This window comes from Silurus aristotelis (genome assembly GCF_946808225.1).
Source record: "Silurus aristotelis genome assembly, chromosome: 10".
Classification (NCBI taxonomy): Eukaryota; Metazoa; Chordata; class Actinopteri; order Siluriformes; family Siluridae; genus Silurus; species Silurus aristotelis.
Window position 1 is genome coordinate 17,431,590 of NC_139583.1, and position 24,784 is coordinate 17,456,373.

General features: G+C 38.9%; 1 protein-coding gene across 4 annotated transcripts in view; it reads left to right on the plus strand.

Moving 5' to 3' along the window:
• The first annotated feature begins 757 nt into the window (after positions 1-757).
• The window catches only part of blm (BLM RecQ like helicase), a 33,204-nt gene continuing 9,177 nt past the window's right edge, over positions 758-24,784 (plus strand). The window contains exons 1-15 of one of the 4 annotated variants that reach the window (XM_083552614.1): positions 777-1,189; positions 4,831-4,894; positions 5,022-5,075; positions 5,172-5,289; positions 5,384-5,524; positions 15,522-15,642; positions 15,750-16,363; positions 16,470-16,676; positions 16,934-17,052; positions 17,149-17,262; positions 17,468-17,566; positions 17,700-17,848; positions 18,428-18,534; positions 18,634-18,794; positions 19,820-20,015. In XM_083552614.1, the coding sequence (XP_083408740.1) occupies positions 1,020-1,189; positions 4,831-4,894; positions 5,022-5,075; positions 5,172-5,289; positions 5,384-5,524; positions 15,522-15,642; positions 15,750-16,363; positions 16,470-16,676; positions 16,934-17,052; positions 17,149-17,262; positions 17,468-17,566; positions 17,700-17,848; positions 18,428-18,534; positions 18,634-18,794; positions 19,820-20,015 (2,434 nt within the window). In that variant the 5' untranslated portion in view covers positions 777-1,019. Of the gene's footprint in view, positions 1,190-4,830; positions 4,895-5,021; positions 5,290-5,383; positions 5,525-15,521; positions 15,643-15,749; positions 16,364-16,469; positions 16,677-16,933; positions 17,053-17,148; positions 17,263-17,467; positions 17,567-17,699; positions 17,849-18,427; positions 18,535-18,633; positions 18,795-19,819; positions 20,016-24,784 lie in introns of all 4 variants that reach the window. The other 3 variants (XM_083552611.1, XM_083552613.1, XM_083552612.1) reach the window with 3 other exon arrangements.

Consider the following 24,784-nt stretch of genomic DNA (forward strand, 5'->3'; position numbering starts at 1 on the left):
GGACCTGCACAAGATACTGGCAGGCCCGTCATGGACCTAAGTTTCTTTTTAGGACATTCAGTTGTTGAGGTACTACTACTCGATGACACAGACTGGTCTTTGTGAGCATCTTGAATTTCAGGATGCTGTATGACGTGTCTTGAATTTCAGGATGCTGTATGACGTGTCTCGAATTTCAGGATGCTGTATGACGTGTCTTGAATTTCAGGATGCTGTATGGCGAAGCTTAGGTCCATGACGGGCCTGCCAGTAGCTTGTAGCAAATGGAATTAATACCAGCGTCTTCGGAAACATTTTCAAATTTGATTTCCAAGCCACCGTTTGACGCTATTTATGTATGTATCCCATCGCATATAGCATTGTTTATCATCCTTTTTACGGAGTTTAGAATGAGGTCTGACCGTAATTTCCTCGTCTTCGCTACTCGATGTTGACAACAAGGGCGCGATTCATCGTTCTTCAGCCGCCACCTTATTGGTTGTACTTCCTAAACGTGACGTGGAGCCGAATCACTCATGATCAAAATACGATTACGCGATGAAGGAACTATTGCCGACTTTAAACACTAATAAAAAATAAACTGCAGGATTATACATGGAGAACTTTTATCTTCACGCTCAAAACCAATAGCTCTTTTTATTGGAATGAAAATAATTTAGTGCCCCATATATGGGAACGGGATGAAACGAAAAACGGCTTCACCTTACGGCCTATGTTGTGTGAGATTCGCTCCTGTGGTACTCTCATGAAATGTATCTGCGCATGTGCAGCGGATTGGCTAGCGACGTAAACCGGGCAGGAAACTCGGATAACCGCGTTTACTGTTTCGGCTGTTTTGTAAAAGATGCATTCTGTCACTCTTTTCCGTATATTATATTATTTTACTCTTTGTGAGTGATTCTTATGTTTGGGAAAAGTGAAACAAAGTTTCAACGGTAGCCGGTTATACTTTAGCCAGGTAGCACTAATTCAAAAATGGCATTTGGATTAGCTATGTAGTTAGCCACTTGTCAAGTAGTATGCAATATCTATTATCTCTTCTACATTTATTTTTTGATTACATAGTTACCGTGCAACTCCATTATTTTTACGCAATGTCTACACTCCCTCAAAACAATTTAAAAGAGCAGCTTAAGCGGTTCAGCAGCGCAGCCGCACGAAGCAAGTCTTCAGCCAAATCAAAGACAGGGTAAGTTTATAATTTAGTTTCCTTATTTTGTTAGGTTTAAACCAGTGATACCCAAACTTTTTTCTATAAAGGGCTAAAAATCAAACTTGACTGAGGGCCGTGTGTCGACAATGAATGTTGCATTATACCAAACAATATAGTAAAATGTAAATTCCCATCCTGTTATTTACCATATGATAAGATTTAGACAAACAAATAGAGAACATTCTACTGTAATCTACTTAACTAAAACATATTTTCATAGGTCTAGTTTAGTGAAACCTACGTTCTAGCTCAGTCCTTTTTTTTTTTTTTTTTTTTAAATGGCCTTTCACCCCCTCCATCTTCTATCTATGGCAGGTTGGGCCATATCAAAGATCACCATGGGCCAACTACGGAAGCCCACAGGTATACCCGCTTTATTTATGTGGGCTGTGCATGGGTACCAAGCTCTGCACTCCACCCATTTTATAAGGAGTTCAGGAATAAATGCACATGTAGTGGGCTTAAACACAAATAGTTTGTTTATATATATATATATATATATATATATATATATATATATATATATATATATATATACACCCCCGATTCCAAAAAAGTTGGGGCACTGTACAAATTGTAAATAAAAATGGAATGCAATAATTTTCAAATCTCATAAACTTATATTTTATTCACAGTAGAATATAAATAACATATCAAATGTTAAAAGAGACATTTTGAAATGTCATGCCAAATATTGGCTCATTTTGGATTTCATGAGCGCTACACATTCCAAAAAAGTTGTGACCGGTAGCAATAAGAGGCCGGAAAAGTTAAATGTACATATAAGGAACCGTAGGAGGACCAATGTGCAACTTATTAGGTCAATTGGCAACATGATTTGTTATAAAAAAGAGCCTCTCAGAGTGGCAGTGTCTCTCAGAAATCAAGATAGGCAGAGGATTACCAATTCCCCCAGTGCTGCGATGAAAAATAGTGGAGCAATATCAGGAAGGAGTTTCTCAAAGAAAATTTGCAAGGAGTTTGAAGTTATCATCTACAGTGCATAATATCATCCAAAGATTCAGAGAATCTGGAACAATCTGTGTGCAAGGGTCAAAAGGGCAGAAAACCATACTGGATGCCTGTGATCTTCGGGCCCTTAGACGGCACTGCATCACATACAGGAATGCTAATATAGTGGAAATCACAACATGGGCTCAGGAATACTTCCATAAAATATTGTCGGTGAACACAATCCACCGTGCCATTTGCCGTTGCCGGCTAAAACTCTATAGGTCAAAAAAGATAAATATATAAATAATTTGTGTGTGTATGTATGTGTAATATATATATATATATATATATATATATATATATATATATATATATATATATATATATATATATATATATATATATATATATACATACACACACACACCGTATTTTTCGGACTATAAGCCGCTACTTTTTTCCCACGTTTTGAACCCCGCGGCTTAAACAACAAAGCGGCAAATTTATGGATTTTTCCTGGGTTTTTCCCGGATTCACAAACTTCAAGCCAAAAAACTGAACCCCAAAACATTAGACCAATAAAATTTCCAAACAGAAACGAAAAAACGCACCTCACCTGTGTTCTGAGCTGCATGGCTTCGGGAGAAAAACTTCCACCGGTGGCACACGACGATGACAAAAGATAAACTCTCGAGGGAAATACAGTGGTACCTTGACCTACGAGTTTTCCATATTGAAAACTTGTTTTTTACTATCACTCCTGTACACTACGTATCCCTAAACTTAAAAATTTTCACTTTTTCTTCTTTGCTTATCTTAATTTTCGTTACAATCTTCGCTTTCTGGCTTCGCCATCTAGCAACGGCGTCTCGAGCTCGTACCTCAATTTTTTGCTCGCGTAACAAAGCAAAAAAATCGACCGGGTGACCGCTCGTACCTCGTACATTAATGCACTCGTAGGTCAAGGTACCACTGTAGTTGTGAAAGGAAGGAGGAAGACAGTGAACAATGACTTACTTGGTCGGCTACTGTTTAGATACAAGCCGTTGTAACGCGTTGAGTCTGGGTCAAGGGAGAGCTCACTAAAACTCCAGTTGCAACAGAAATCATATAAGCACAGACAGGTTTCCAAAATTCGTGCTTTTTTATTTTTCTTGGCAACAGCGTTATGGGTTAGTCAAAGAAACTTAAAAATGAGCATCAGAAAATAATAAGGACATAACACACGCACACACACGCAGTAATACCGGAAGGATGCCGTGCATGCTATTCCCAAAATACCTCTATGCTCCTAATAGAAGCGCAACATATTTCACCTGTTACACCGTGTGTAACGTGTCTTTTGTTAAAGCCTGTGTAAAGTACATTAGTGTAGACACCTGAGGTTTATAGACAGGTGCGGCTTATTTATGTTAAAAATAAAAATATTTGTAAAATTCAGTGGGTGCGGCTTATATATTCAGTGGGTGCGCTTTATAGTCCGGAAATAACGGTGTGTGTGTGTGTGTGTGTGTGTGTGTGTGTGTATATATATATATATATATATATCATATTAGGGATGCAACAATACAGTTAGCCCACAGTTCAATACATACCTCGATTTTTTTAACCACGGTTTTCGGTTCGGTTCGGTTCTGATGGCTTAACACATAAGTGTTTTTTGTTATTCTATGCTTAGGCAATAAGAACAGTAAGAGGTTAAGAAGAAACAAATAAAAACGATTTATTGAAATACTCCTTTATTTTACTTAAAAGCAAAGAAAAGTCCACTGGTTCCTAGTGTTTTGTATAATATAAACATTTTTTATTTTAAAATTAACACTGACATCTCACAGCTGCTGGTGGCCAATGTACAAACTGGGGAACACACAAATTCCTAAACATATTTGTCCTCCTCAACTTACATGTATTCACTGCGTTTGTTAACTCTTCTGCCAAATGAGCGCTTGTATGACTTTCATACAGGGGACGGGTTTGGAGTACAGCCCTGTTCATTTCTCAATCCGACATGTAGTGAACACGGTTGCCCGCGAGGTCCAACCATCTGTGGTCAGAGAAAGGCTCTGTGCTTGAGCCAATACGTACACAATACTGTTGCAAGTCTTTTCATAGAGGTCGGGAATTATCACGGTGCTGAAAAAAGTGCGAGACGGTAGTCTGTAACGCGGATCGAGTGTTTTTATAAGATGACAAAAGCCTGCATCTCCAATCACCGAAAACGGCTGCAAATCTTTGGCAATGAAAACCCCCACTGCCTGTGTTATTTTCATGTGTCTCTCGGGACCAGTTGGATATGTATGCTGGAAAGATTCAGCGAGGGATTGTTGTTTTTTGGAGGACTTTATTTACCTGCTCTGCCACTATAAGCCTTAAAATGTCAAAATTAAAGATAATTAAACTTAATATCTTTCATTGCATTTTTGGCATTTTTTTTTTTAAAGTACGCTTTTATACACAAATACCCTGAATTAGGGTTTTATATAGTTATAATAAGCAAGCTTAGTCATTCTTCTCTGATCTTGCTCATCAATGTGTTTGAGCCTGCAGACCCTTAAAGGATGTTTTTTTTGCACTGTTCTGTGTACGTTCTAGAGATAATTTTCTGATATCGGATAATGAAAGGAATCTTAATAAAGTTATGTTTGTATATTCTTATATTTCAGGATGTTTTGTTTCAAAAGGAAGTCTACCCTAGGCAGTGACAAAAAAGCTGAAATGCCTCAAAAGGTGCCTGTGTATTTACAAACTCAAGTGTGTGTTTCTCACAGCTGTACAGTAACAAAACCTACTCTTGTCATTTACAAAAAGCCAGAGGATATCATCCAACAATATTTTGTTCTTTAATTTCTCCTAGCTTTGGGAAAAGGCCAAGACACAGACTTTAAACCCAGTGGCTAATCCATTTACAGTAAGTAAACATACCCTTACTGAGCCGTCCATTATCAAAGTGCATAAATTACAAAAAAATAGACCCACAAGCACCAGTGGTGTTGAAGCTATACAGTTTGCTGAGGAATACATTTCATCTGCAATTCCCTTGAACAAATGGGACCACTCTGATGAGTTTGAAACTACAGTCAGAGGAGAATCGGCAGGACCACACAAAGACCTGTCACCTAAAGGTGCTGGAGCTCAGATGTGCAACACTAAGAATAAAGATTTTCTATTAGTAGGATATTTTGGAGTGTCAGATAGAGTTTGCCTTTTTTTCAACAGAAGTTCTTGCTGTTGATCAGGGTGGCGTCAAAAGTGAATCCCTTTTGTGTACAACAAAATGCCTAATTTCAGTTGAACAAGTCAAGAGCAATGCCACTCGCATGGAGCCTAAAGTTAAGGGGAATTTCAACTGTTTAACAGGTCAGTTTTTCTCTTTATTCATCTTAAGTTGGGTTTGTTCAATGTGTGTTTTTATCATTGTGAGTAATAATAATTAAGCATTAATTAATTAAGCAAGTGTGAAAAATGCATATTTCTTTGATTTTTTTTTTTCTAATTATGATCAATTGACTAAATAGAGAACATTACTCTGTAATATGCTCTACAAATTCAGTTTTATTCAGTTTTCTATTTTTTTTCAGTGAAACATAGAGTACAATGAAAACACAATCTTGTTTATAGTACTATAGAATTAAATTACTAATATCAGTTTGTAACATCAATGACCTCTAACAAGAGACATGATGATGGTCCTTATTTTTTAAAAGGTTTATTCAACTGGGTTGCAGCGCACATATTAAATAAAGGCTTCATGACTTCTTTTAATTTTTGGACAAAGACAGGATATGTTGTAGGTGAGAGTCAGTTAGTTTGCTTACAGTTAGTTTTCTTTAATTGATTCAAATTCAAGCTTACATCATCTAAAATTTACATGGTTAAAAATAACCAGAAATCTGACATAATAAATTACATACAGATCTTATTAGATATTTTTAGCCCTTTTCCCCACCACTCTAGTTATTAGAATATATTTTTTGTCTAAACCCCTTATTTATTAGAATTGGAGTTTATTATTAGAAAGAGTCCCATTCAGTCTAATTCAAAATCTGTCATTTAAACCAATTGTCGTGTGATCACAAACAAATCGCATTCAATTTACCAATTATTTTGCACCAAATCAGTCAACAATTTTTGTTATGAGCATTTGTTTGTGATTACAAAGCTCATATTTACTCATGGTTTAGAATATTTAAAAGATTTACTTTGATCAAAAATATATAAATGCGCAGATGTTGTACTTTTATTTTCATTGAACAAACCTCCCTTAACATAGATTTAGACACTCTTTGCATCCACAAATTAAATGTAAAAAACTTTGCCTGCCTCCTCTATAACTTGCCAAAGGTGCCTGTCGTATATTTCTTTCTGAACTTGCAGTCCAGTTTATACCAGAGCAATTAAATTTATGTCTGGTGAGTAGGCAGACCATTCCATGATACATAACACTCCAGCTGCCTGTTTGCTTTTTAAATAATGCTCAAAGCTTGACCATGTGCTCTGGGAATTGTCTTGTTGTATGGTGAAGTTGGTTCAGAGAGTCCAGAAGTATTTTCAGCCATTAAGATTCTACTTCCATGTTTGACTGTGCACTGTTAAAAATTTTCCCGTTAAAAAACAGTAAATAACTGGCCGCACTGTTGCCAGCAACTTATTGTAAAATTAACAGTGTCTTATTGTTGGTGAAATTTACAGTTGGCTGCTGTTTTTCTAAATACAACATAAAACTGTTTATACATTAAAGTATATTTCTGAAAATATAATTAGCAGTTTTTTTTTAAACCTTGTGATTTAAAAAAATTGCGGTTTTTGTTTAACTACAAAACACCACATTACTACCATGTATAAATGTACCCTTTAACAGAAGTAAATCAGCTTTAGAGAGTTGTTTCAAAACATCTCTTCTTTATTAAACTGTCTTAGTATAAAACCTAAATAACATAAAAAAAATAACAGATTCTTATTTACAGAACATTTGTATAAAATAAAAACAATGGTCAACCAAAAGCCCAAAGCTTATTACATGTATGGAAATACATCTAAAGAAAGACAAAGTGAATGACAGAAAACACCCAAGTATCTACAGTATTTCTGAGTGAATATGAATGTGTGTGTGATGTGTGTGTTGTGAGTGTGTGTATGCAATGTTTGTGTGTGGTCTGTAGTGTCTATTACTTATATAATGTCCCACTTAAAATATATAAATTTTTTAAGTAGACTGGAGACACGTCCACTTTGATACTCCTACAGCCTTGTGCTCTTTTCCGGATTTATCCCGATCAACCACCTGAAAAACAAATGTGTGTGTTTAGAACTATTGAAGGGGAAATGATTACTCTCAGAGAACATATAGCAAAGTATATTTTTATATAAAGAACAGTTTTCATTCCGGAAAGAAAACAAGCTACTGCACGCAGATCTTTTGGGCAAAAAGTGAAACACAATAACGCAATTTTTATTTCTAACGCTGGAGGCTTCACGAATATCAGAAAAGCAGCGGAAAACACCAGTCATTTTAGTGGGATACAAAGACTATGTGATTTCAGTGCAATAGAGTTTGAAAAATGAACTTTACAGAAGGATTATCACATATTTTGCTGAATGAAACTCACCCTGTAATTGGGAATAATGCAACCCGAGTCAGAAATCCAGCTGCAAAACACAGTGGTGCATTTGGCGATTTAGAAAAAACGTACGACAGGATGGAAAGAGGAGTTGTGGTACTATATGAGGAAGTCAGGTGTGTCAGAGAAGTATGTGAGACATGTATGAGGACAGTGAAGACTTTTCTTGTCATCTTGACATTACAAACATTGTTTCCTTGTGATCAGTGACAAGTCGTGTTCCCATGTGCCCGCTGCCACAAATAGTTATAGTTAATTTTCATGATGCTGCGATGATGCTGACTCTAGTAAAACATTTTTGGAAAATTAAGTCGTGATAACGAGAAACATCCACAGAGCTGTAGGGGAACCTCAGGGTCCTCAACATTCTGTTTGTTTAAGCAACAATAATTGTGCTACAAAGATAGGCTATTCAAAAAAAAAGATAAGAAGAATATTCTCCATGTATGAACAAAGACTAAATAACAAGTCTCTTTGTAGTCTATTCAGACATCTTACAATTATTCCCAAGGACCATCACATTATAAAATTTATCATAGCTGACATCCATGAAAGAGTTAAACAACAAGGTATTCTAAGGTATTACCATCAATGAAATTCATTGCAGTTCAATTTATCCCTATATTAATCATATTGTAACACCTTACAGGGCTCCGGACAAAAAGATCAATACAGGCACCACATAAATTTAAGAGCCCAGAGAAGTATAGAGAAGGTCAGAAGGAGTTGCATTGTGTGTTTGTGGATTTAGAGAAAGCGAACTACAGAGTGGAGAGAGGAGTTGTGGTATTGTATGGGGAAGTCAGGTGTGTCAGAGAAGTATGTGAGGGTGGTGCAGGACATGTATGAGGACAGTGTTACAGCAGTGACGTGTGCAGTAGGAACGACAGACTGGTTTAAGGTAGAGGTTGAACTGCATCAAGGTTCTGCTCTGAGCCCTTTATTGTTTGCAGTGGTGATGGACAGGTTGATGGACGAGGTCAGACAGGAGTCTCCGTGGACTATGATGTTTGTGAACTATATGATTTATGGTGAAAGTAGGGAGCAGGTTGAGAAGAGCCTGGAAAAGTGGAGGTACACGCTGGAGAGAAGGGGAATGAAAGTCAGTAGGAGTAAGACCGAGTACATGTGTGTGAATGAGAGGGAGGGCAGTGGAGTGGTGCAGTTGCAGGGCGAAGAGGTGGTGAAGGTGGAGGAGTTCAGGTACCTGGGTTCAACAGTGCAAAGTAATGGAGAGTGTGTTAGGGAAGTGAAGAAAAGAGTGCAGGCAGGGTGGAGAAGAGTGATAGCAGGAGTGATTTGTGATAGAAGAATATCTGGGAGCCTGAAAGGGAAAGTTTATAGGACTATGGTGAGACCTGAGATGTTGTATGGTTTAGAGACCGTGGCATTGAGTAAAAGAAAGGAGGTGGAGCTGGAGGTAGCAGAGCTGAAGATGTTCAGGTTTTCGTTGGGAGTGACTAATGCTGAGTATGGAGACACCAGGAAGGAGGGAAAGAGGAAGGCCTAGAAGGCGGTTTATGGATGTGGTGAGGGAAGACATGCAGGTAGTTGGGTTGAAAGGGGCAGATGTAGAGGACGGCGGGTATGGAGACGGATGATCAGCTGTGGCGACCCCTAATGGGAGAAGCTGAAAGATGATGATTTGATCCTGTCTTGAGCTGAAAAGCCACGTTCACACTGAAATTGGTAGGACAAGAATTCTCAACTAGATGCAAAACATTCTGGAAATCTGTGCAGTAGGGCTCTTTTGTTAGTAGGGGCTCCCACAAGCTGCGATAGGATTAATCTATAAACTGTTTTACAAGGGTTTCCAGCAATCTCCATTTTGCCTGTACAGCACTGATGTCACATCCATTTTTCAGCAACCTGTCTTGATACCATTTCAGCAATGTGTCAATTTCATTTTTTTCTCCAAAATTGTAGTTGTCCAAGAGTCATGATAAAAGTGCTGTGTTTTTGTGCTGTGTGTTGTCTCTCATTATTTTTAAACCTGCTTTCTTGAAATGTCTTTTGGCACGGTGTTCATTGACTGACACGGAAAGATAAATCAAATAAGATACTGGTTAGAAAGGTTACAAAACATGCACATATTATGCAATCATTTGGATGTGAAAATTTGGATTGTCGCCAATGGCGAACTTGGCAGAAATTTCACTCACAAAGAAATATATTTTGCCGCAAATATATGGCCCTAACCTTATATAGCAGGGGTGTCAAACTCAGGCCCGCGGGGCAATCTGGCAATCAATTATATTTGGCCCACGAGATCATATCAAATGTGTATTAGAGCTGGCCCGCCAGTATATAGCGCATACAAAGCTAATACTACAAATCCCAGAATGCTTTGTTAGTGCGTTGGTGCGTCAGTCGAGACCGCTGAAAAACTCTGCCTACTCAGTGCTGAATTTACCCGGAGATTTGAAGCCCAGAAATGCAGATTTGAACTGCTCAGTAATACGTTTCTGGTTGACGTGGGAAGCGCACCAACCAACCTCCAAATGGAGCTGATTGAACTTCAATGTAGAGACACGCTCAAGTCAAAGTACGACTCTGTGTGTGCTGCACAGTTTCCATGTTTCCTCGCCGACACACTGCTCCAACTCCGTGTCCAAGCTGCTCAAATCCTCTCTGTGTTCACCAGCACATATCTGTGTGTGTAACTGTTCTCTTTAATGGAGATGAACAAAACACCACTCAGGAGTTTAACTGATGAACACCTTCACTCAATCCTTAGGATTTCCTCAGCTCAGAGCCTAAACCCAGACATTGATGCACATTGGCTTGAACCAATGTGCATCAGAGTAAATCAGAGTGTAAAAACTGATTTTGAATGAATGATGTCTTTATGCACTTTTTCTACTCTAAGGCATGGCCTGGTAATAGTTGAAAGATTGCTTTTTTTTAATTGAAGGAAATTATTATTATTATTATTATTATTATTATTTTTGGTTGTGTTGTTGCCCTGTGAAAAAAGATTTACTTTTAAAAGGAATTAGGTCTATAGATAGAGAGAGACAGACATAATACCGAAACGAATACCACTGATGTGTGTTTTATTTCAAATAAAATTTCTCGTGTGTTTATAATATTAAACTTTGGTTGTTCCAGATTCAATATGTATGCAAAACCTAAGTTTGTTTCCATATGAAAAGGTTCATTACACATCTGAAGAGACGGAAAGCACAATTGCAGTCAAATTTTTAATAAATATTGAGTTTGACCCACGATTTCGTCCCAGTTTTTAATTTTGGCCCACTGTGAATTTGAGTTTGACACCCCTGTTATATAGCATTTTATGATTCTACAACTATCTGTAGCCTTTTACTTCGTGTGGTATGGATTGTTTTTGCCCATTTTTTGTTAAATATGTATGACCGGTGCATAAAAGATATGGATCTTATCTTTATTATCTTGTTTATTTTTTTGTGCCATTTATATTGAGATGCTTAAGTTGCTGTTGTATGTCAATGGAATTCTTAATTTTATTGCCATATATGGAGCAGTTGGACAGATTAAATCTGATCAAGCGAGCAACATTGTGGGTGAGTTGTCTGAAGCCCTCAATAAATTTGATGCAGATAAGATGAATGCCTTTTTTGGCTAAGAAGGTGGTAAAGTATATGGGAGTGTCAGAACCGCGAGAAGTGTTCATTACGCTACATTTTCGATTGCTTTGGAAAGAAAAGATGCAAAATCATTTTCTATCTATAAAATCCACCATCATTTTACTTCCTGCAAAGGGGATAGTCAACGAGGACATATATGCCAGAAAAAGGTGGTGCCATATACAGCATTTTGTAAAAAATATTTTTGTTGGAATTATCATATGGAGTATCTCTCCAATATCACTGTTGGCCAGTACTGACACATCACTAGGAGAAATCTGTTAGCAGTGGATATAGTGATCATCAAGGACAATGATCTACCTGGGCAGCAGTAGCCTTTATATAGGATAATTGAAACTGCTATTGATTCAGGGGGACTTGTGAGGAGAAAGCAGGTTAATTTTGGTGACAAATATTTTGGAAAGATTGAGTCCAAAATTCTTAAGTAAGCCTTGAGTTGAAATGGCTATTTTATTGGAAGCTTCTAGTAACTAGTTAAAAAAGAAATTATAGTTTATTTATTTATTCATTTATTTATTTATTTTCCCCCTTTGCTTTGACTATGTATTTTATTAAAAAGATTTTGTATTGCTTTAAGGGTGATCTAGTCGAACCCACTTATCTCGACCTCGGTTAACTCGCCAACCCTATTAAGTCGACTTTTTTGAAGTGGAACCGGCAAATTCTCTCTTTGTCCTAGCATTTTCTCATCAGTTATGTCAATTCTTTTATGTCGCCGCACCCTAATATCTCGAGCACAAAAGAGGGCCAAATTTGCCACTTAACGTCGGTTATCTCGATCCCAATGACCAAGCGCCGGCTTTTAAAAATGTTAGTTATCGATGCCACTTCACCATCTCACTACCGTATTTTCGCGTATATAAGACACGTCTTATACAAAGTTTTACGTACCCCTCACCCAGGTTGCGTCTTATATTAGTGGGCGTGAGTTTCAGGCACAGTGCCGTGCAGCCGCAGAAGAACTTGCGGAAGTGGAGGAAAAATCAAGCCCTACGGATGCTATCTTGGAAGAGGAGGCACAGGAGTTACTGTCCAGGAATTCCAAGATTACATAAAAATTGACAAAAACGTTGTTACTGATAGCGTGATCACAGATGAAGACATTGTATCAAGTGTGCAGTTAGCACAGGCAAGCACATCTGCACAAACCATTTTAGACATGGTAAAGAAACCATAGTAACTGCATGTAGGATACTTTTCAGAGCTGTGTCGGTGTAAAATTTCTCGCGAATTTAATTTTGACACTGGTTAGCTTTTTGTAAAAACGAACTACACTGTGATTTTGTGAGCGATTTTTGTGTTTGCAATGTTGGAGAATATAATAAAGGTTTGTATTGAATACTGGTAAATCTCTGCTGTTAGTTGGTGCACATATGCCTTTTGTTGTTAGCAAACATATATGTAAATTTTTATAGCATGCCAATCGCTTCATCAAACAAATCGCGGCAACGCTGTTGTGTAAAAGGAAAACTCCAAAAACACGTGCATGTACATTCTTATTTATTAACGCACATCATGTAAATAAAGAAATTTCAAGCACATGTTCAAGCACACGCTTTTTGGCAAACCCCTAGGCCGGCGACATAACCGGGTTCAACTGTAATTGTGGATGACTCACTATTGACCTAAAAGACTTTGTAAATAATAATTTTTTTTGTGTTTGAGGTGGCTTTGAGAGAATTGTTTTTTTTGCCAACACACAAATGTGTGATTATGAAATGCTTTCAATCTTCTATGTGTATGGGTGTGACTGCAGGCATGTTGCACATGTAATGGGTTTTTCCTTTTCACGTGCATTCCGCTAAAAGTGTTATAAGCTCCTCCGGTGTTTTACTCATTGTTAATGTATTAAGCATTTTTGCAAAACATCAGTCAAGGAGTATGACCATCAGTTTAGTGGGGAAGCAACACTGTTCTCTGTTTTACATAAGTTCTTTTGTTAGAGCCAAAAGTGCTACAGTGGTACTTATTTATGCACAAACCTTTATTCCATTCATTTACTGTCCAATTGTGTCCAAGTGTTTTTGCCTCTTACAAACTTTTATCAGGCGCTGTAGTACATGCCAATTGGAATTTCATAACACATTAGCAAATTAACTGGGTTAGCTTAGCACCAACTTGAATATGCTAGCAACATTTTAATGCGGTAATATTGCATTGTTACCTTTACAAATTTAACTGATAGTAACCAATTTGCAGCACTCAAGAAAGCAACTGACAATAATTTTTTCATATAAAGTGCATCTGGGAGATATTCACTTTTACTTTTTTTTTTTTTACATTTTATGTTACAGCCTTATTATTACAAAATTGATTAAACTTTCTTTCGGCTTCTCCCATCAGGGGTCGCAGTGAATGACTGCACACTCGATACGCTGGATCCCCTTCCTAACGCAACCCTCCCCGTTTATCCGGGCTTGGGACCGGCACTAAGAGTGGCTGGGGTTGGTTCCCTGACCGGGGATCGAACCCGGGCCGCAGCGGTGAAATTGATTGATTTCATAATTTTCCTCAGAATTCTACAAACAATACCCTATAATGACAATGTGAAAGAAGTTTATTTGAAATCTTTGCAAATTTATAACAACTAAATAATGCATGGCACACCAATTTTTGTGCAGTTTCTCCCATTTTTCTTTGCAGAACATCTCAAGCTCCATCAGGTTAAATAGGAAACTTTGGTGCACAGCCTTTTTCAGATCTATCCAGAAATGTTCAATCGGGTTCAAGTCTGGGCTCTGGCTGGGCCACTCAAAGACATTCACAGAGTTGTCCCGTAGCCACTCCTTAGAGTTGTTGTCCTGTTCGAAGATGAACAGTCACCCCAGTCTGAGGTCCTGAGCAGTCTGGATCAGGTTTTCAAGGATGTATCTGTACATTGCTGCATTCATCATTCCTTCGATCCTGTCTAGTCTCTACACACATCCCCACAGCATGATTCTGCCACCACCATGCTTGTAGTGATAGTGTTGGCCAGGTGATGAGTGGTCCCTGGTTCTCTAGGTGGGCTGTCATGTGCTTTTCACTGAGGAGTGGCTACCCTCTGGCCACTCTACCATACAGGCCTGATTGGTGGAATGCTGCAGAGATGGTTGTTGTTCTGGAAGGTTATCTTCTCTTCACAGAGAAGCTGGAGCTGGAGCTGTTTCAGAGTGACCATAGGGTTCTTAGTCACATCCCTGACTAATTATCACTCAGTTTGGGCGGACAGTTCTAGGAAGAGTCCAGGTGGTTCCAAACTTCGTCCATTTACAGGTGAAGGAGCCCACAATGCTTATTGTGACCTTCAATGCTGCAGAAATTTTTCTGTACCCTTCCCCAGATCTGTGCCTCGATACAATTCTGTCTCAGAGATTTAAAGACAATTCTTTGGACTTCATGGCTTGGTTTGTGCTCTGACATGCACTGTTAATTGTGGGTCCGTGTCCAATCAACTGAGTTTACCACAGGTTAAGCTGATCAGTTGAAACAAACTTCTTTCATGTTGTCATTATAGGGTATTGTTTATAAAATTTTGAGGAAAATAATTAATTTAATCCATTTTGGATTAAGGCTGTAAAATAAAGTGTGGAAAAAGTAAAGCGCTGTGAATACTTTCCGGATGCACTGTACCTGCTGTGAATATGGGTGGCAACCAAATATGACTATTAAAAATATTTTGTTTTGTGTTACATTCCACGCAGCTTTTTTTAAATTTCGATTTTACATTATTTTAAAGCTGTGTTATATAAAACGGAAGAGTGGAGCACCACATTATAACAGTATATATAGTCAGGGCTTTCTTAATCTTGTATTTTACTAAGAGGTCAGGTCATGATGCATCAATCTTCTCTTGGTGGCACATCTTGATACATGATACAAGTTTGCAGGTCATAATTCTCCAAACTTCGTTGCACAGTGAAGTGCAAAACAGTAGGTCTTCAGTATTTGCATGAATGAAAGTCAGTTAAACAAAAAGAGCAGTGTGATGAAAGACTAATGCAATAATATTGAATCAAAATTCATCAATGAACTTTAACCTTCTACATTAGTTTATACTCTTAATTCTCTTTATATGCATGTACACAGTGCCAATATCTTTGTGACTAAATCTTTTGATCTGTTTAGTGGTTGATGATACTCTCTTCAGTGTCATGAAGTCTATTTGTTGTCTGGTTGACACAATCCCTGAACAGGAGCTTATATCTCTTACTTGTGGCACAGAATTGCTTTTACTGAGAGCTCACAGGTAAGATCAAGCACTAGTTTTAAAGCTAGCAGCCTTATATAACCTACACAAATCAATGTAATTGAACACAGTTTGTAATCGCACCAAATGTGTGATGGTTTCCCTAGGAAAAGGATTATTGCTGATGCAGCATTGTTGGAAAAGCAGCAGTCAAACGGCGGAACCAACACTCATTTCGAAACACTTCACAAAACAAGTTCAGCTGTCACAAACAATAGTTCTTCTACACCCATTAAATTCTGTAAATACAATGCTTCTGCTTTGTCCCTGGATTACAACAATAGTATAATCAAGGATTCAGACTGCATTATTAATGATCTGCTTGAAGGGGACACCCACAGTCTAAATCCTTCCACAGCACAGGTTCTGATTCAACACACAGAAATAATCTCTGGGCTGAACAATGGAAATGGAAACACTTTTAAGAATACTGTGGTGGCACAGAGAAAGAATCTTGACAGCAAAGCATTAGTTGGTGGGTCTGGCTTACAAGATTACAAAGAACCAGATGACATGGGTTACTTCTGCACAGGTGATTTTGACATTGATGACTTCAGTGAAAATGATATACCTGATTATTGTGAGAAACCTGCAGCTTTATCTCTGTTATTGAGTTCCAATGAACTACCACAGCCATTTTGTGAAGGAGGACTCTCCTGTGATCAAAAGAATGTTGCCACCGTTGCTGCTGTTGAAAAGTCTACTAAACTATGTTTCCCTGGTATGTAATAATAAGCTTTGTACATTTTATTAACACCAATACACACTTTTTGTTACATTATACTTTGTTATATTTATTAATCTGCTTACTCAGTTCTAATTGTCAGTAGTCAGTAAAATTCAACGTGTCTCTGAAGAGGTAACATCCAGAAATCCTGCACATGACCGCTTCCGGGGCTTCAACTTTCCCCATTCCCCGGAAATGATGAAGATTTTTCATAAGAAGTTTGGTCTTCATCAGTTCAGATTCAATCAACTTGAAGCCATCAATGCTACTCTGCTGAGAGAGGACACATTTGTCCTAATGCCTACAGGTTTGCATCTTACCGTGAGCTGGTAGTATCATGTAATGAGAGACATAAGACAGTCTGTAAGAAAACTGCTCAGTCTTTAAGACAACTGCTCAGACATAGCTGGCTTTGCTAAATTGTGCCCCTGTCAGAATTTTTTTTTAAATAAGAAAACAACATAGAAGATGTGACTAATGTACTGTAAATCACATCTTAGCATGCATAGCCTTTAAACAGATACTCATTTCTTACTTATTTCACAATAAAATCTCACTTTTCAGGAGGGGGTAAAAGCCTTTGCTATCAACTGCCTGCCTGTGTCTCTGCTGGAGTGACTGTGGTAATATCGCCACTTCGTTCCCTTATAGTGGATCAAGTCCAGAAGCTTACAACTTTAGATGTAAACTTCTATTTTATTATGCTTCCTAATAAATACAACATTGCCCATAGTTTAATGTGTTGTGATTGCAGAAGACCTTTATTTTATTATTTTTAGGTCCCTGCCATTAGCTTGTCTGGGGAAAAAAGTGACCATGAAGCTGGGCGAATCTACATGCAGCTTTCCAAAAATGATCCAGTTATCAAACTGCTGTATGCCACTCCTGAAAAGGTTGAAAAAGTGTACTTGTACCAAAATTGTTAGATACTACAAACAAAAGAATTTAGTAGAGACCAGATTGTACTTACTAGTACTTACTAATCTTGTGTTACTAGTCTTTATCATTACATGCTGCTTTTGAACACATTGAAGCATATTTCTTTTACTCTTTTTTATGCTTCAACGTGTCTGCATATGTTCGCATGCATGCCCTAAGATTTGTGCAAGTGGGAGGATGGTTAGTGCTCTGCAGAATCTGTATGAGCGACGCTTACTTGCTCGCTTTGTCATTGATGAGGCACACTGTGTGAGCCAGGTAGGCAAGATGCACAGTTCACGTTCTTTTTCATGTGTTTATGCTTACAAAGTAACATTGCCTATTACAATTTTTTTGCGCTCTAACCTGTATGGTTAATGATAGTGTTCATGTATAATACTATGCTGTTTAGTGGGGACATGACTTCAGGCCAGATTATAAGCGGATGCATGAACTGCGGCAGAAGTTCCCCAAAGTTCCTATTATGGCATTGACTGCCACAGCAACACCTCGGGTCCAGAAGGACATTCTCAACCAGTTGGCTATGACTCGACCACAAATGTGAGTATTTTTTTTTTAACACTAGACAATGGCATATAGTACCTTTTTACGGAAATTGTGATGTAGTCCAAATTCTAATTGTTTACAGGAAATGCTTGTAATAAATTTGTTTTTGCTGTAGACCACTCACACCTGGAAAGCAATAATATTAACTCATTAGGACCAGATTTTTAGTTGGTTGTATTTTTTTTGTGTGAACCTAGATGTTTTGTAACTTAGTCATATGATCATGCTTTATTCACACTGTGGAATTTTTCTTTTTATTTCTTTCCATCATTTGACATGAAATATTTAGGGAAATATAAGTTCCTATCAAAAACACATCCTTATGCTAGATCAGGGACTTTGAGTACCATCATGACAAATCTGTTATGGTGGTAGAATATGAAAAGAAAACAAGGCAATGATTTATTAGAAATAATAGTAGACAGAGACAGTGCTTGGTAGAGCGGTAGGGCTGTAGTCAAGTTTTAAAGGTAGCACCTGATTCAAACAGCCAGCTTGGAGTAATTTTAACACAGTGTATGAACATAGAAGAGACTTGATTTATCTCAGTCACAATGTTTTCTCTTATCCTAGTTTTTCAATGAGCTTTAACAGGCAAAATCTTAAGTATTCAGTGTTACCTAAAAAACCCAAGAAAGTTGAAGAGGACTGCATTAACTGGATAAAAAAACACCATCCATGTGAGTGTTAATCATTTAAAGCGTAGTAGTCAAGTAACATATGACTTTTTCAATGTATTTATCTTGTACCACTAATCAAGGTGACTTCTTTACACACAGATGACTCAGGAATTGTGTACTGTCTCTCACGGAATGACTGTGACTGCATGGCAGAGTCTCTTCAAAGGGCTGGTATTGCAGCACTATCATACCATGCTGGGATAAATGACAGTGACCGAGAGTATGTGCAAAACAAATGGATCAACCAGGATGGATGCCAGGTAATAGGCTTTACTCTCCAAATTTCTTCCACAATGTTACTTACCATTTCTGAAATACTATCTCTTTTTTATCATTTGTTGGGGTTGGAGATTAAGACCATAGACACAGTTACCTCTATTTAAGGCTTTTGCCCACTGAGCTAGTGCTTCCTATTATCATTATGCGCAACCATGGAGATGTACAGCTATCATATGGTTTAGCTTAATGACTGTATATTAGTTTAATAAGCTACTGGACATTTCCTCAATGACCTGCCCCTCCTGCTAATTAATTTAGTCATAATATTTTAAAATTGACTACTAATATGTGTTGCACGTTCTGACTGTCCACTTGATAAGAGTTTGTTTTATCAAGTGGACAGTCAGAACGTGTAACATATTAGTAGTCAATGTTAAAATATAATAACAATAAGAATAATAATAGTAAATGCCCCGTATCTATAAACTGAAGCAAGACTTACCGTAACTAAATTAATTAGCAGGAGGGGCAGGTCAGCGAAGAAATGTGCAGTAGCTACGTCAGATTCGATGTCATGCGCTATTAAGTCATAATTATGAGATAGTAAGTCATGTGAGATCCTTTCTGTAATTTTTTATCTTTTGTGAATGCAATGCGCTTCCATAGATAAGCAATATATTATTAACATAGAAATGGCTAAATAACCAGGTTATGCTAGTATACAAATAAACTCATTAAATACTGTTGTTCTTAACATTTTCTCATGCCCAATTGCTGCATAATTATGGAGCTGCATAATTCGTTAGGATGTGTAACGATCCTAACTGCAATTATATGCTTATATGTCGATAATCTTTTGTCTTTGTACTCCCACTTTCTGGAGGTGGCATACGCATATTTCAGATCCATTTTTGTGTACACAAATTGTTTATTGACATGCAACTTACATCTTACATTGCTAATGTAAGTCTAAAGTACCTAGTGTCTAGTAAGCAGACATGCAAATCTAGTGAATGCAGTATAAACTCCTCTAATTATTTGATTTATTAATATTTATCCTGTCTAGGTCATATGTGCTACAGTAGCATTTGGAATGGGCATTGACAAGCCTGATGTGCGTTATGTGATCCATGCCAGCCTGCCCAAGTCAATGGAAGGCTACTACCAAGAATCTGGCAGAGCTGGCCGGGATGGCGAAATCTCCCACTGCATTCTCTTCTATTCTTACACAGATGTCATTCGCATTAAAAGATTAATAGCCAGTATGTACCCCCACATTCCAGACAGTTAAACTCATCTTTTTGTTAATTAAGTTTTATTTTTCTAATTAAAGTATGTCAAGCATATCGATGGTGCCTACACAACCTTGTTTATGTATGGAAAATGTGATCTAACTGGGTGTTAGGGTTGTTGGGTCCAATAGCCTAGTTATAATATTTAAAAAGCCGCTCATCTCCTGGGATTTTCACACCGCCTCTAGAGCAGTGGTCCCCAACCCCATGGGTCAACTGGTACCGGGCGGCACAGAAAGAATACATAACTTACATTATTTCCGTTTTATTTATTATCTGGTTCTGAACGATGTTTTATTTTGGAAAATTACCGCATTCTCTCCACCACAGCTGTCTATGACTCACTCTTGATGCATGTGAAGATGCCTCGTCACATGTCTTACCTCCATCCACTACCTTCTTAAGGGGCTCCAGCCGCCAACAGATAATACATTACCGCTAAATTCAAACCCCCAAGCGAGCAAAATTAACAAAAAAACAAAGTTAGTTTATGTTTATAATTGTATTTTTAAAAAATACCAGTTTTTATGCCGGTCGTATCATTTTATTTAGTTGTATTTATCCGCCACACCTTAAAGGCCGGTCTGTGAAAATATTGTCTTACATTAAACCAGTCCATAGCGCAAAAAAGGTTGGGGACCACTGGGCTAGAGTTTAAACTTGAATTTTGTGAAAAACAAAATTGTGGTTTTCGTCCAGGCCGTGGAACACTGGACCAGCTCTATACCCTCTACAGGGTGCTGGAGGGTTCATGGGAGTTTGCCCAACCAGTCCACATGTGCTTTGTGGATTTGGAAAAGGCATTCGACTGTGTCCCTCGCGGCGGCCTGTGGAGGGTGCTCCGGGAGTATGGGGTCGGGGGCCCTTTACTAAGGGCTGTCCGGTCCCTGTATGACCGAAGCAGGAGCTTGGTTCGCATTGCCGGCAGTAAGTCAGACTTGTTCCCGGTGCATGTTGGACTCCGGCAGGGCTGCCCTTTGTCACCGGTTCTGTTCATAATTTTTATGGACAGAATTTCTAGGCGCAGCCAGGGGTCGGAGGGTGTCCGGTTTGGTGACGACACGATTTCGTCTTTGCTCTTTGCAGATGATGTTGTCGTGTTGGCTTCATCAGACCAGGACCTTCAGCATGCACTGGGACGGTTTGCAGCCGAGTGTGAAGCGGCTGGGATGAGAATCAGCACCTCCAAATCCGAGGCCATGGTCCTCAGTCGGAAAAGGGTGGCTTGCCCACTTCAGGTTGGTGGGGAGTTCCTGCCGCAAGTGGAGGAGTTTAAGTATCTTGGGGTTTTGTTCACGAGTGAGGGAAGGGTGGAACGGGAGATTGACAGACGGATCGGTGCAGCTTCTGCAGTAATGCGGTCGATGTACCGGTCTGTCGTGGTGAAGAAGGAGCTGAGCCGCAAGGCGAAACTTTCGATTTACCGGTCAATCTACGTTCCTACTCTCACCTATGGTCATGAGCTCTGGGTCATGACCGAAAGGACAAGATCCCGGATACAGGCGGCCGAAATGTGCTTCCTCCGCAGGGTGGCTGGGCGATCCCTTAGAGATAGGGTGAGAAGCTTAGTCACTCGGGAGGAGCTCAGAGTAGATCCGCTGCTCCTCCACATCGAGAGGGGTCAGCTGAGGTGGCTCTAGCATCTGTTCCGGATGCCTCCTGGACGCCTTCCTGGGAAGGTGTTCCGGGCGCGTCCCAATGGGAGGAGACCCCGGGGAAGACCTAGGACATGCTGGAGAGACTATGTCTCCCGGCTGGCCTGGGAACGCCTTGGTGTCCCCCCGGAAGAGCTGGAAGAAGTGTCTAGGGAGAGGGAAGTCTGGGCATCTTTGCTTAGACTGCTGCCCCCGCGACCCGGCATCGGATAAGCGGGAGAAGATGGATGGATGGATGGATGACAAAAAAAACTTACAGTGAAGTGCAATTCTCTGAGTGTAAACAGCTTTTGAGAGGAGAATGATCAGACAAGTTTAATAAGCTGGTTTGGAAGGAAGACAATGATAACTCAAATAACAGGAATTTTATGCTACAGTAGCTGTGCCCACTGTAACTTTGCTGTAAGATTTTTGTTCTTGGATAAGTATTTGTTATTCTAGTCTTCGTGTCAGCTTGAACAAAACAAAAAAAAAAAAGTCTTATACAAGTAGAATTTTGCATGCTCTAATGTGTGTGCATACATGCATAACATTTATGACCACCAGCCCTTTTGCTGCAAAAACAGTCATGACCCGTTGAGCATAAACAGCAACTTCTTCAGCAATTTAAGCTACAGTAGCTCGTTTGTTGGATCAATGTTGGATTAAGTTCATCAATGAGCCTTCACCAACCATGGCAATGTTGCTGGTTCACCACTGTTCCTTCCTTGGACCACTTTCTATAGACACTGACCACTGCAGACTGGGAGTACCCCATAAGAGCTGCAATTTTGGTGATTCTCTGACCCAGTCATCTAGCCATCACAATTTGTCCCTTGTCAAACTTGCTCAAATCCTCATGCATGCCCATTTTTCCTGCTTCTAACACATCATCATTGAGGTTCACTTGCTGCATAATATATTCCAAACAGTAACAGGTGATGGAGAAATCAGAGATGAGTGTTATTCATGTCACAGGTCACAACATTTTATATACAGTACAGACCAAAAGTTTGGACACACCTTCTCATTCAAAGAGTTTTCTTTATTTTCATGATATAACATGTGGAATTATTTATGGAATTATGTACATAACAAAAAAGTGTGAAACAACTGAAAAATGTCATATTTTAGGTTCTTCAAAGTAGCCACCTTTTGCTTTGATTACTGCTTTGCACACTCTTGGCATTCTCTTGATGAGCTTCAAGAGGTAGTCACCTGAAATGATCTTCCAACAGTCTTGAAGGAGTTCCCCGAGAGATGCTTGGCACTTGTTGGCCCTTTTGCCTTCACTCTGCGGTCCAGCTCACCCCTAAACCATCTCGATTGGGTTCAGGTCCGGTGACTGTGGAGGCCAGGTCATCTGGCGCAGCACCCCATCACTCTCCTTCTTGGTCAAATAGCCCTTGATGCCTTCAGTCTGACTCTACAATTTTCATAGTCATTTCATTTGAATGAGAAGGTGTGTCCAAACTTTTGGTCATGGCTAATATATATATATATATATATATATATATATATATATATATATATATATAGTCATGACCAAAATTGTTGGCACCCCTGAAATTTTTCCAGAAAATCAAGTATTTTTCACAAAAAAGTATTGCATTAACACATGTTTTGCTATACACATGTTTATTCCCTTTGTGTATATTGGAAAAAAATAAAAATGGAGGGGAGTAAAGCTAATTTGACATAATGTCACACAAAACTCCAAAAATGGGCTGGACAAAATGGGCCTTTTAAAATTGTAAATAAATAAGATTGTTTAAAGCATGTGATGCTCCTTTAAACTCACCTGGGGCAAGTAACAGGTGTGGGCAATATAAAAATCACACCTGAAAGCAGATAAAAAGGAGAGAATTTCACTTAGTATTTGCATTGTTTGTGCCACAACATCAACTATCTCCATCTCAAGGAAAAATATCAACATCTCAAGGTTACAAGTCCATTTCCAGAGATCTAGATTTGCCTTTATCCACAGTGCGCAACATTTTGTGAAGTTTGCAACCCATGGCACTGTAGCTTATCTCCCTGGCGTGGACGGAAGAGAAAAAACGATGAAAGGTTGCATCGCAGGATAGTCCGGATGGTGGATAAGCAGCCCCAAACAAGTTCCGAAGAAATTCAAACTGTCCTGCAGGCTTAGGGAGCATCAGTGTCAGCGTGAACTATCTGTCGACATTTAAATGAAATGAAACGCTATGGCAGGAGACCCAGGAGGACCCCACTGCTGACACCGAGACATAAAAAAGCAAGACTACAGTTTGCCTAAATGTACTTGAGTAAGCCAAAATCCTTCTGGGTAAACGTCTTGTGCACAGATGAGACCAAGATAAAGCTTTTTGGTAAAGCACATCATTCTACTGTTTAACGAAAGGAAAGAAAAAAAACACAGTACCTAATCAAATATGGTGGAGGTTCAAAGATGTTTTGGGGTTGTTTTGCTGCCTCTGGCACTGGGTGCCTTGAGTGTGTGCTAGGCATCATGAAATCTGAGGATTACCAAAGGTTTTTGGGGCGAAGTGTAGGGCCCAGTGTCAGAAAGCTGGGTTTGCGTCCGAGATCTTGGGTCTTCCAGCAGGACAATGACCCCAAAAATACTTCAAAAAGCACCCAAAAATGGATGGCAACAAAGCGCTGGAGAGTTCTGAAGTGGCCAGCAATAAGTCCAGATCTAAATCCCATTTAACACTTGTGGAGAGATCTTAAAATTGCTGTTGGGAAAAGGCACCCTTCCAATATGAGAGACCTGGAGCAGTTTGCAAAGGAAGAGTGGTCCGAAATTCCGGGTGAGAGGTGTAAGAAACTTATTGATGGTTATAGGGAGCGACTGATTTCAGTTATTTTTTTTCCAAAGGGTGTGCAACCAAATATTAAGATAAGGGTGCCAATAATTTTTTTTGTTCAGCCCATTTTTTTTGTGTGTGTGACATTTGTCAAATTTGCTTTTTTCCCCCTCCCTTTTTTTTGTTCCAATACACACAAAGGGAATAAACATGTGTATAGCAAAACATGTGTTAATGCAATACTTTTCTGTGAGAAATACTTGATTTTCTGGAAAAATGTCAGGGGTGCCAACAATTTTGACCATGACTGTGT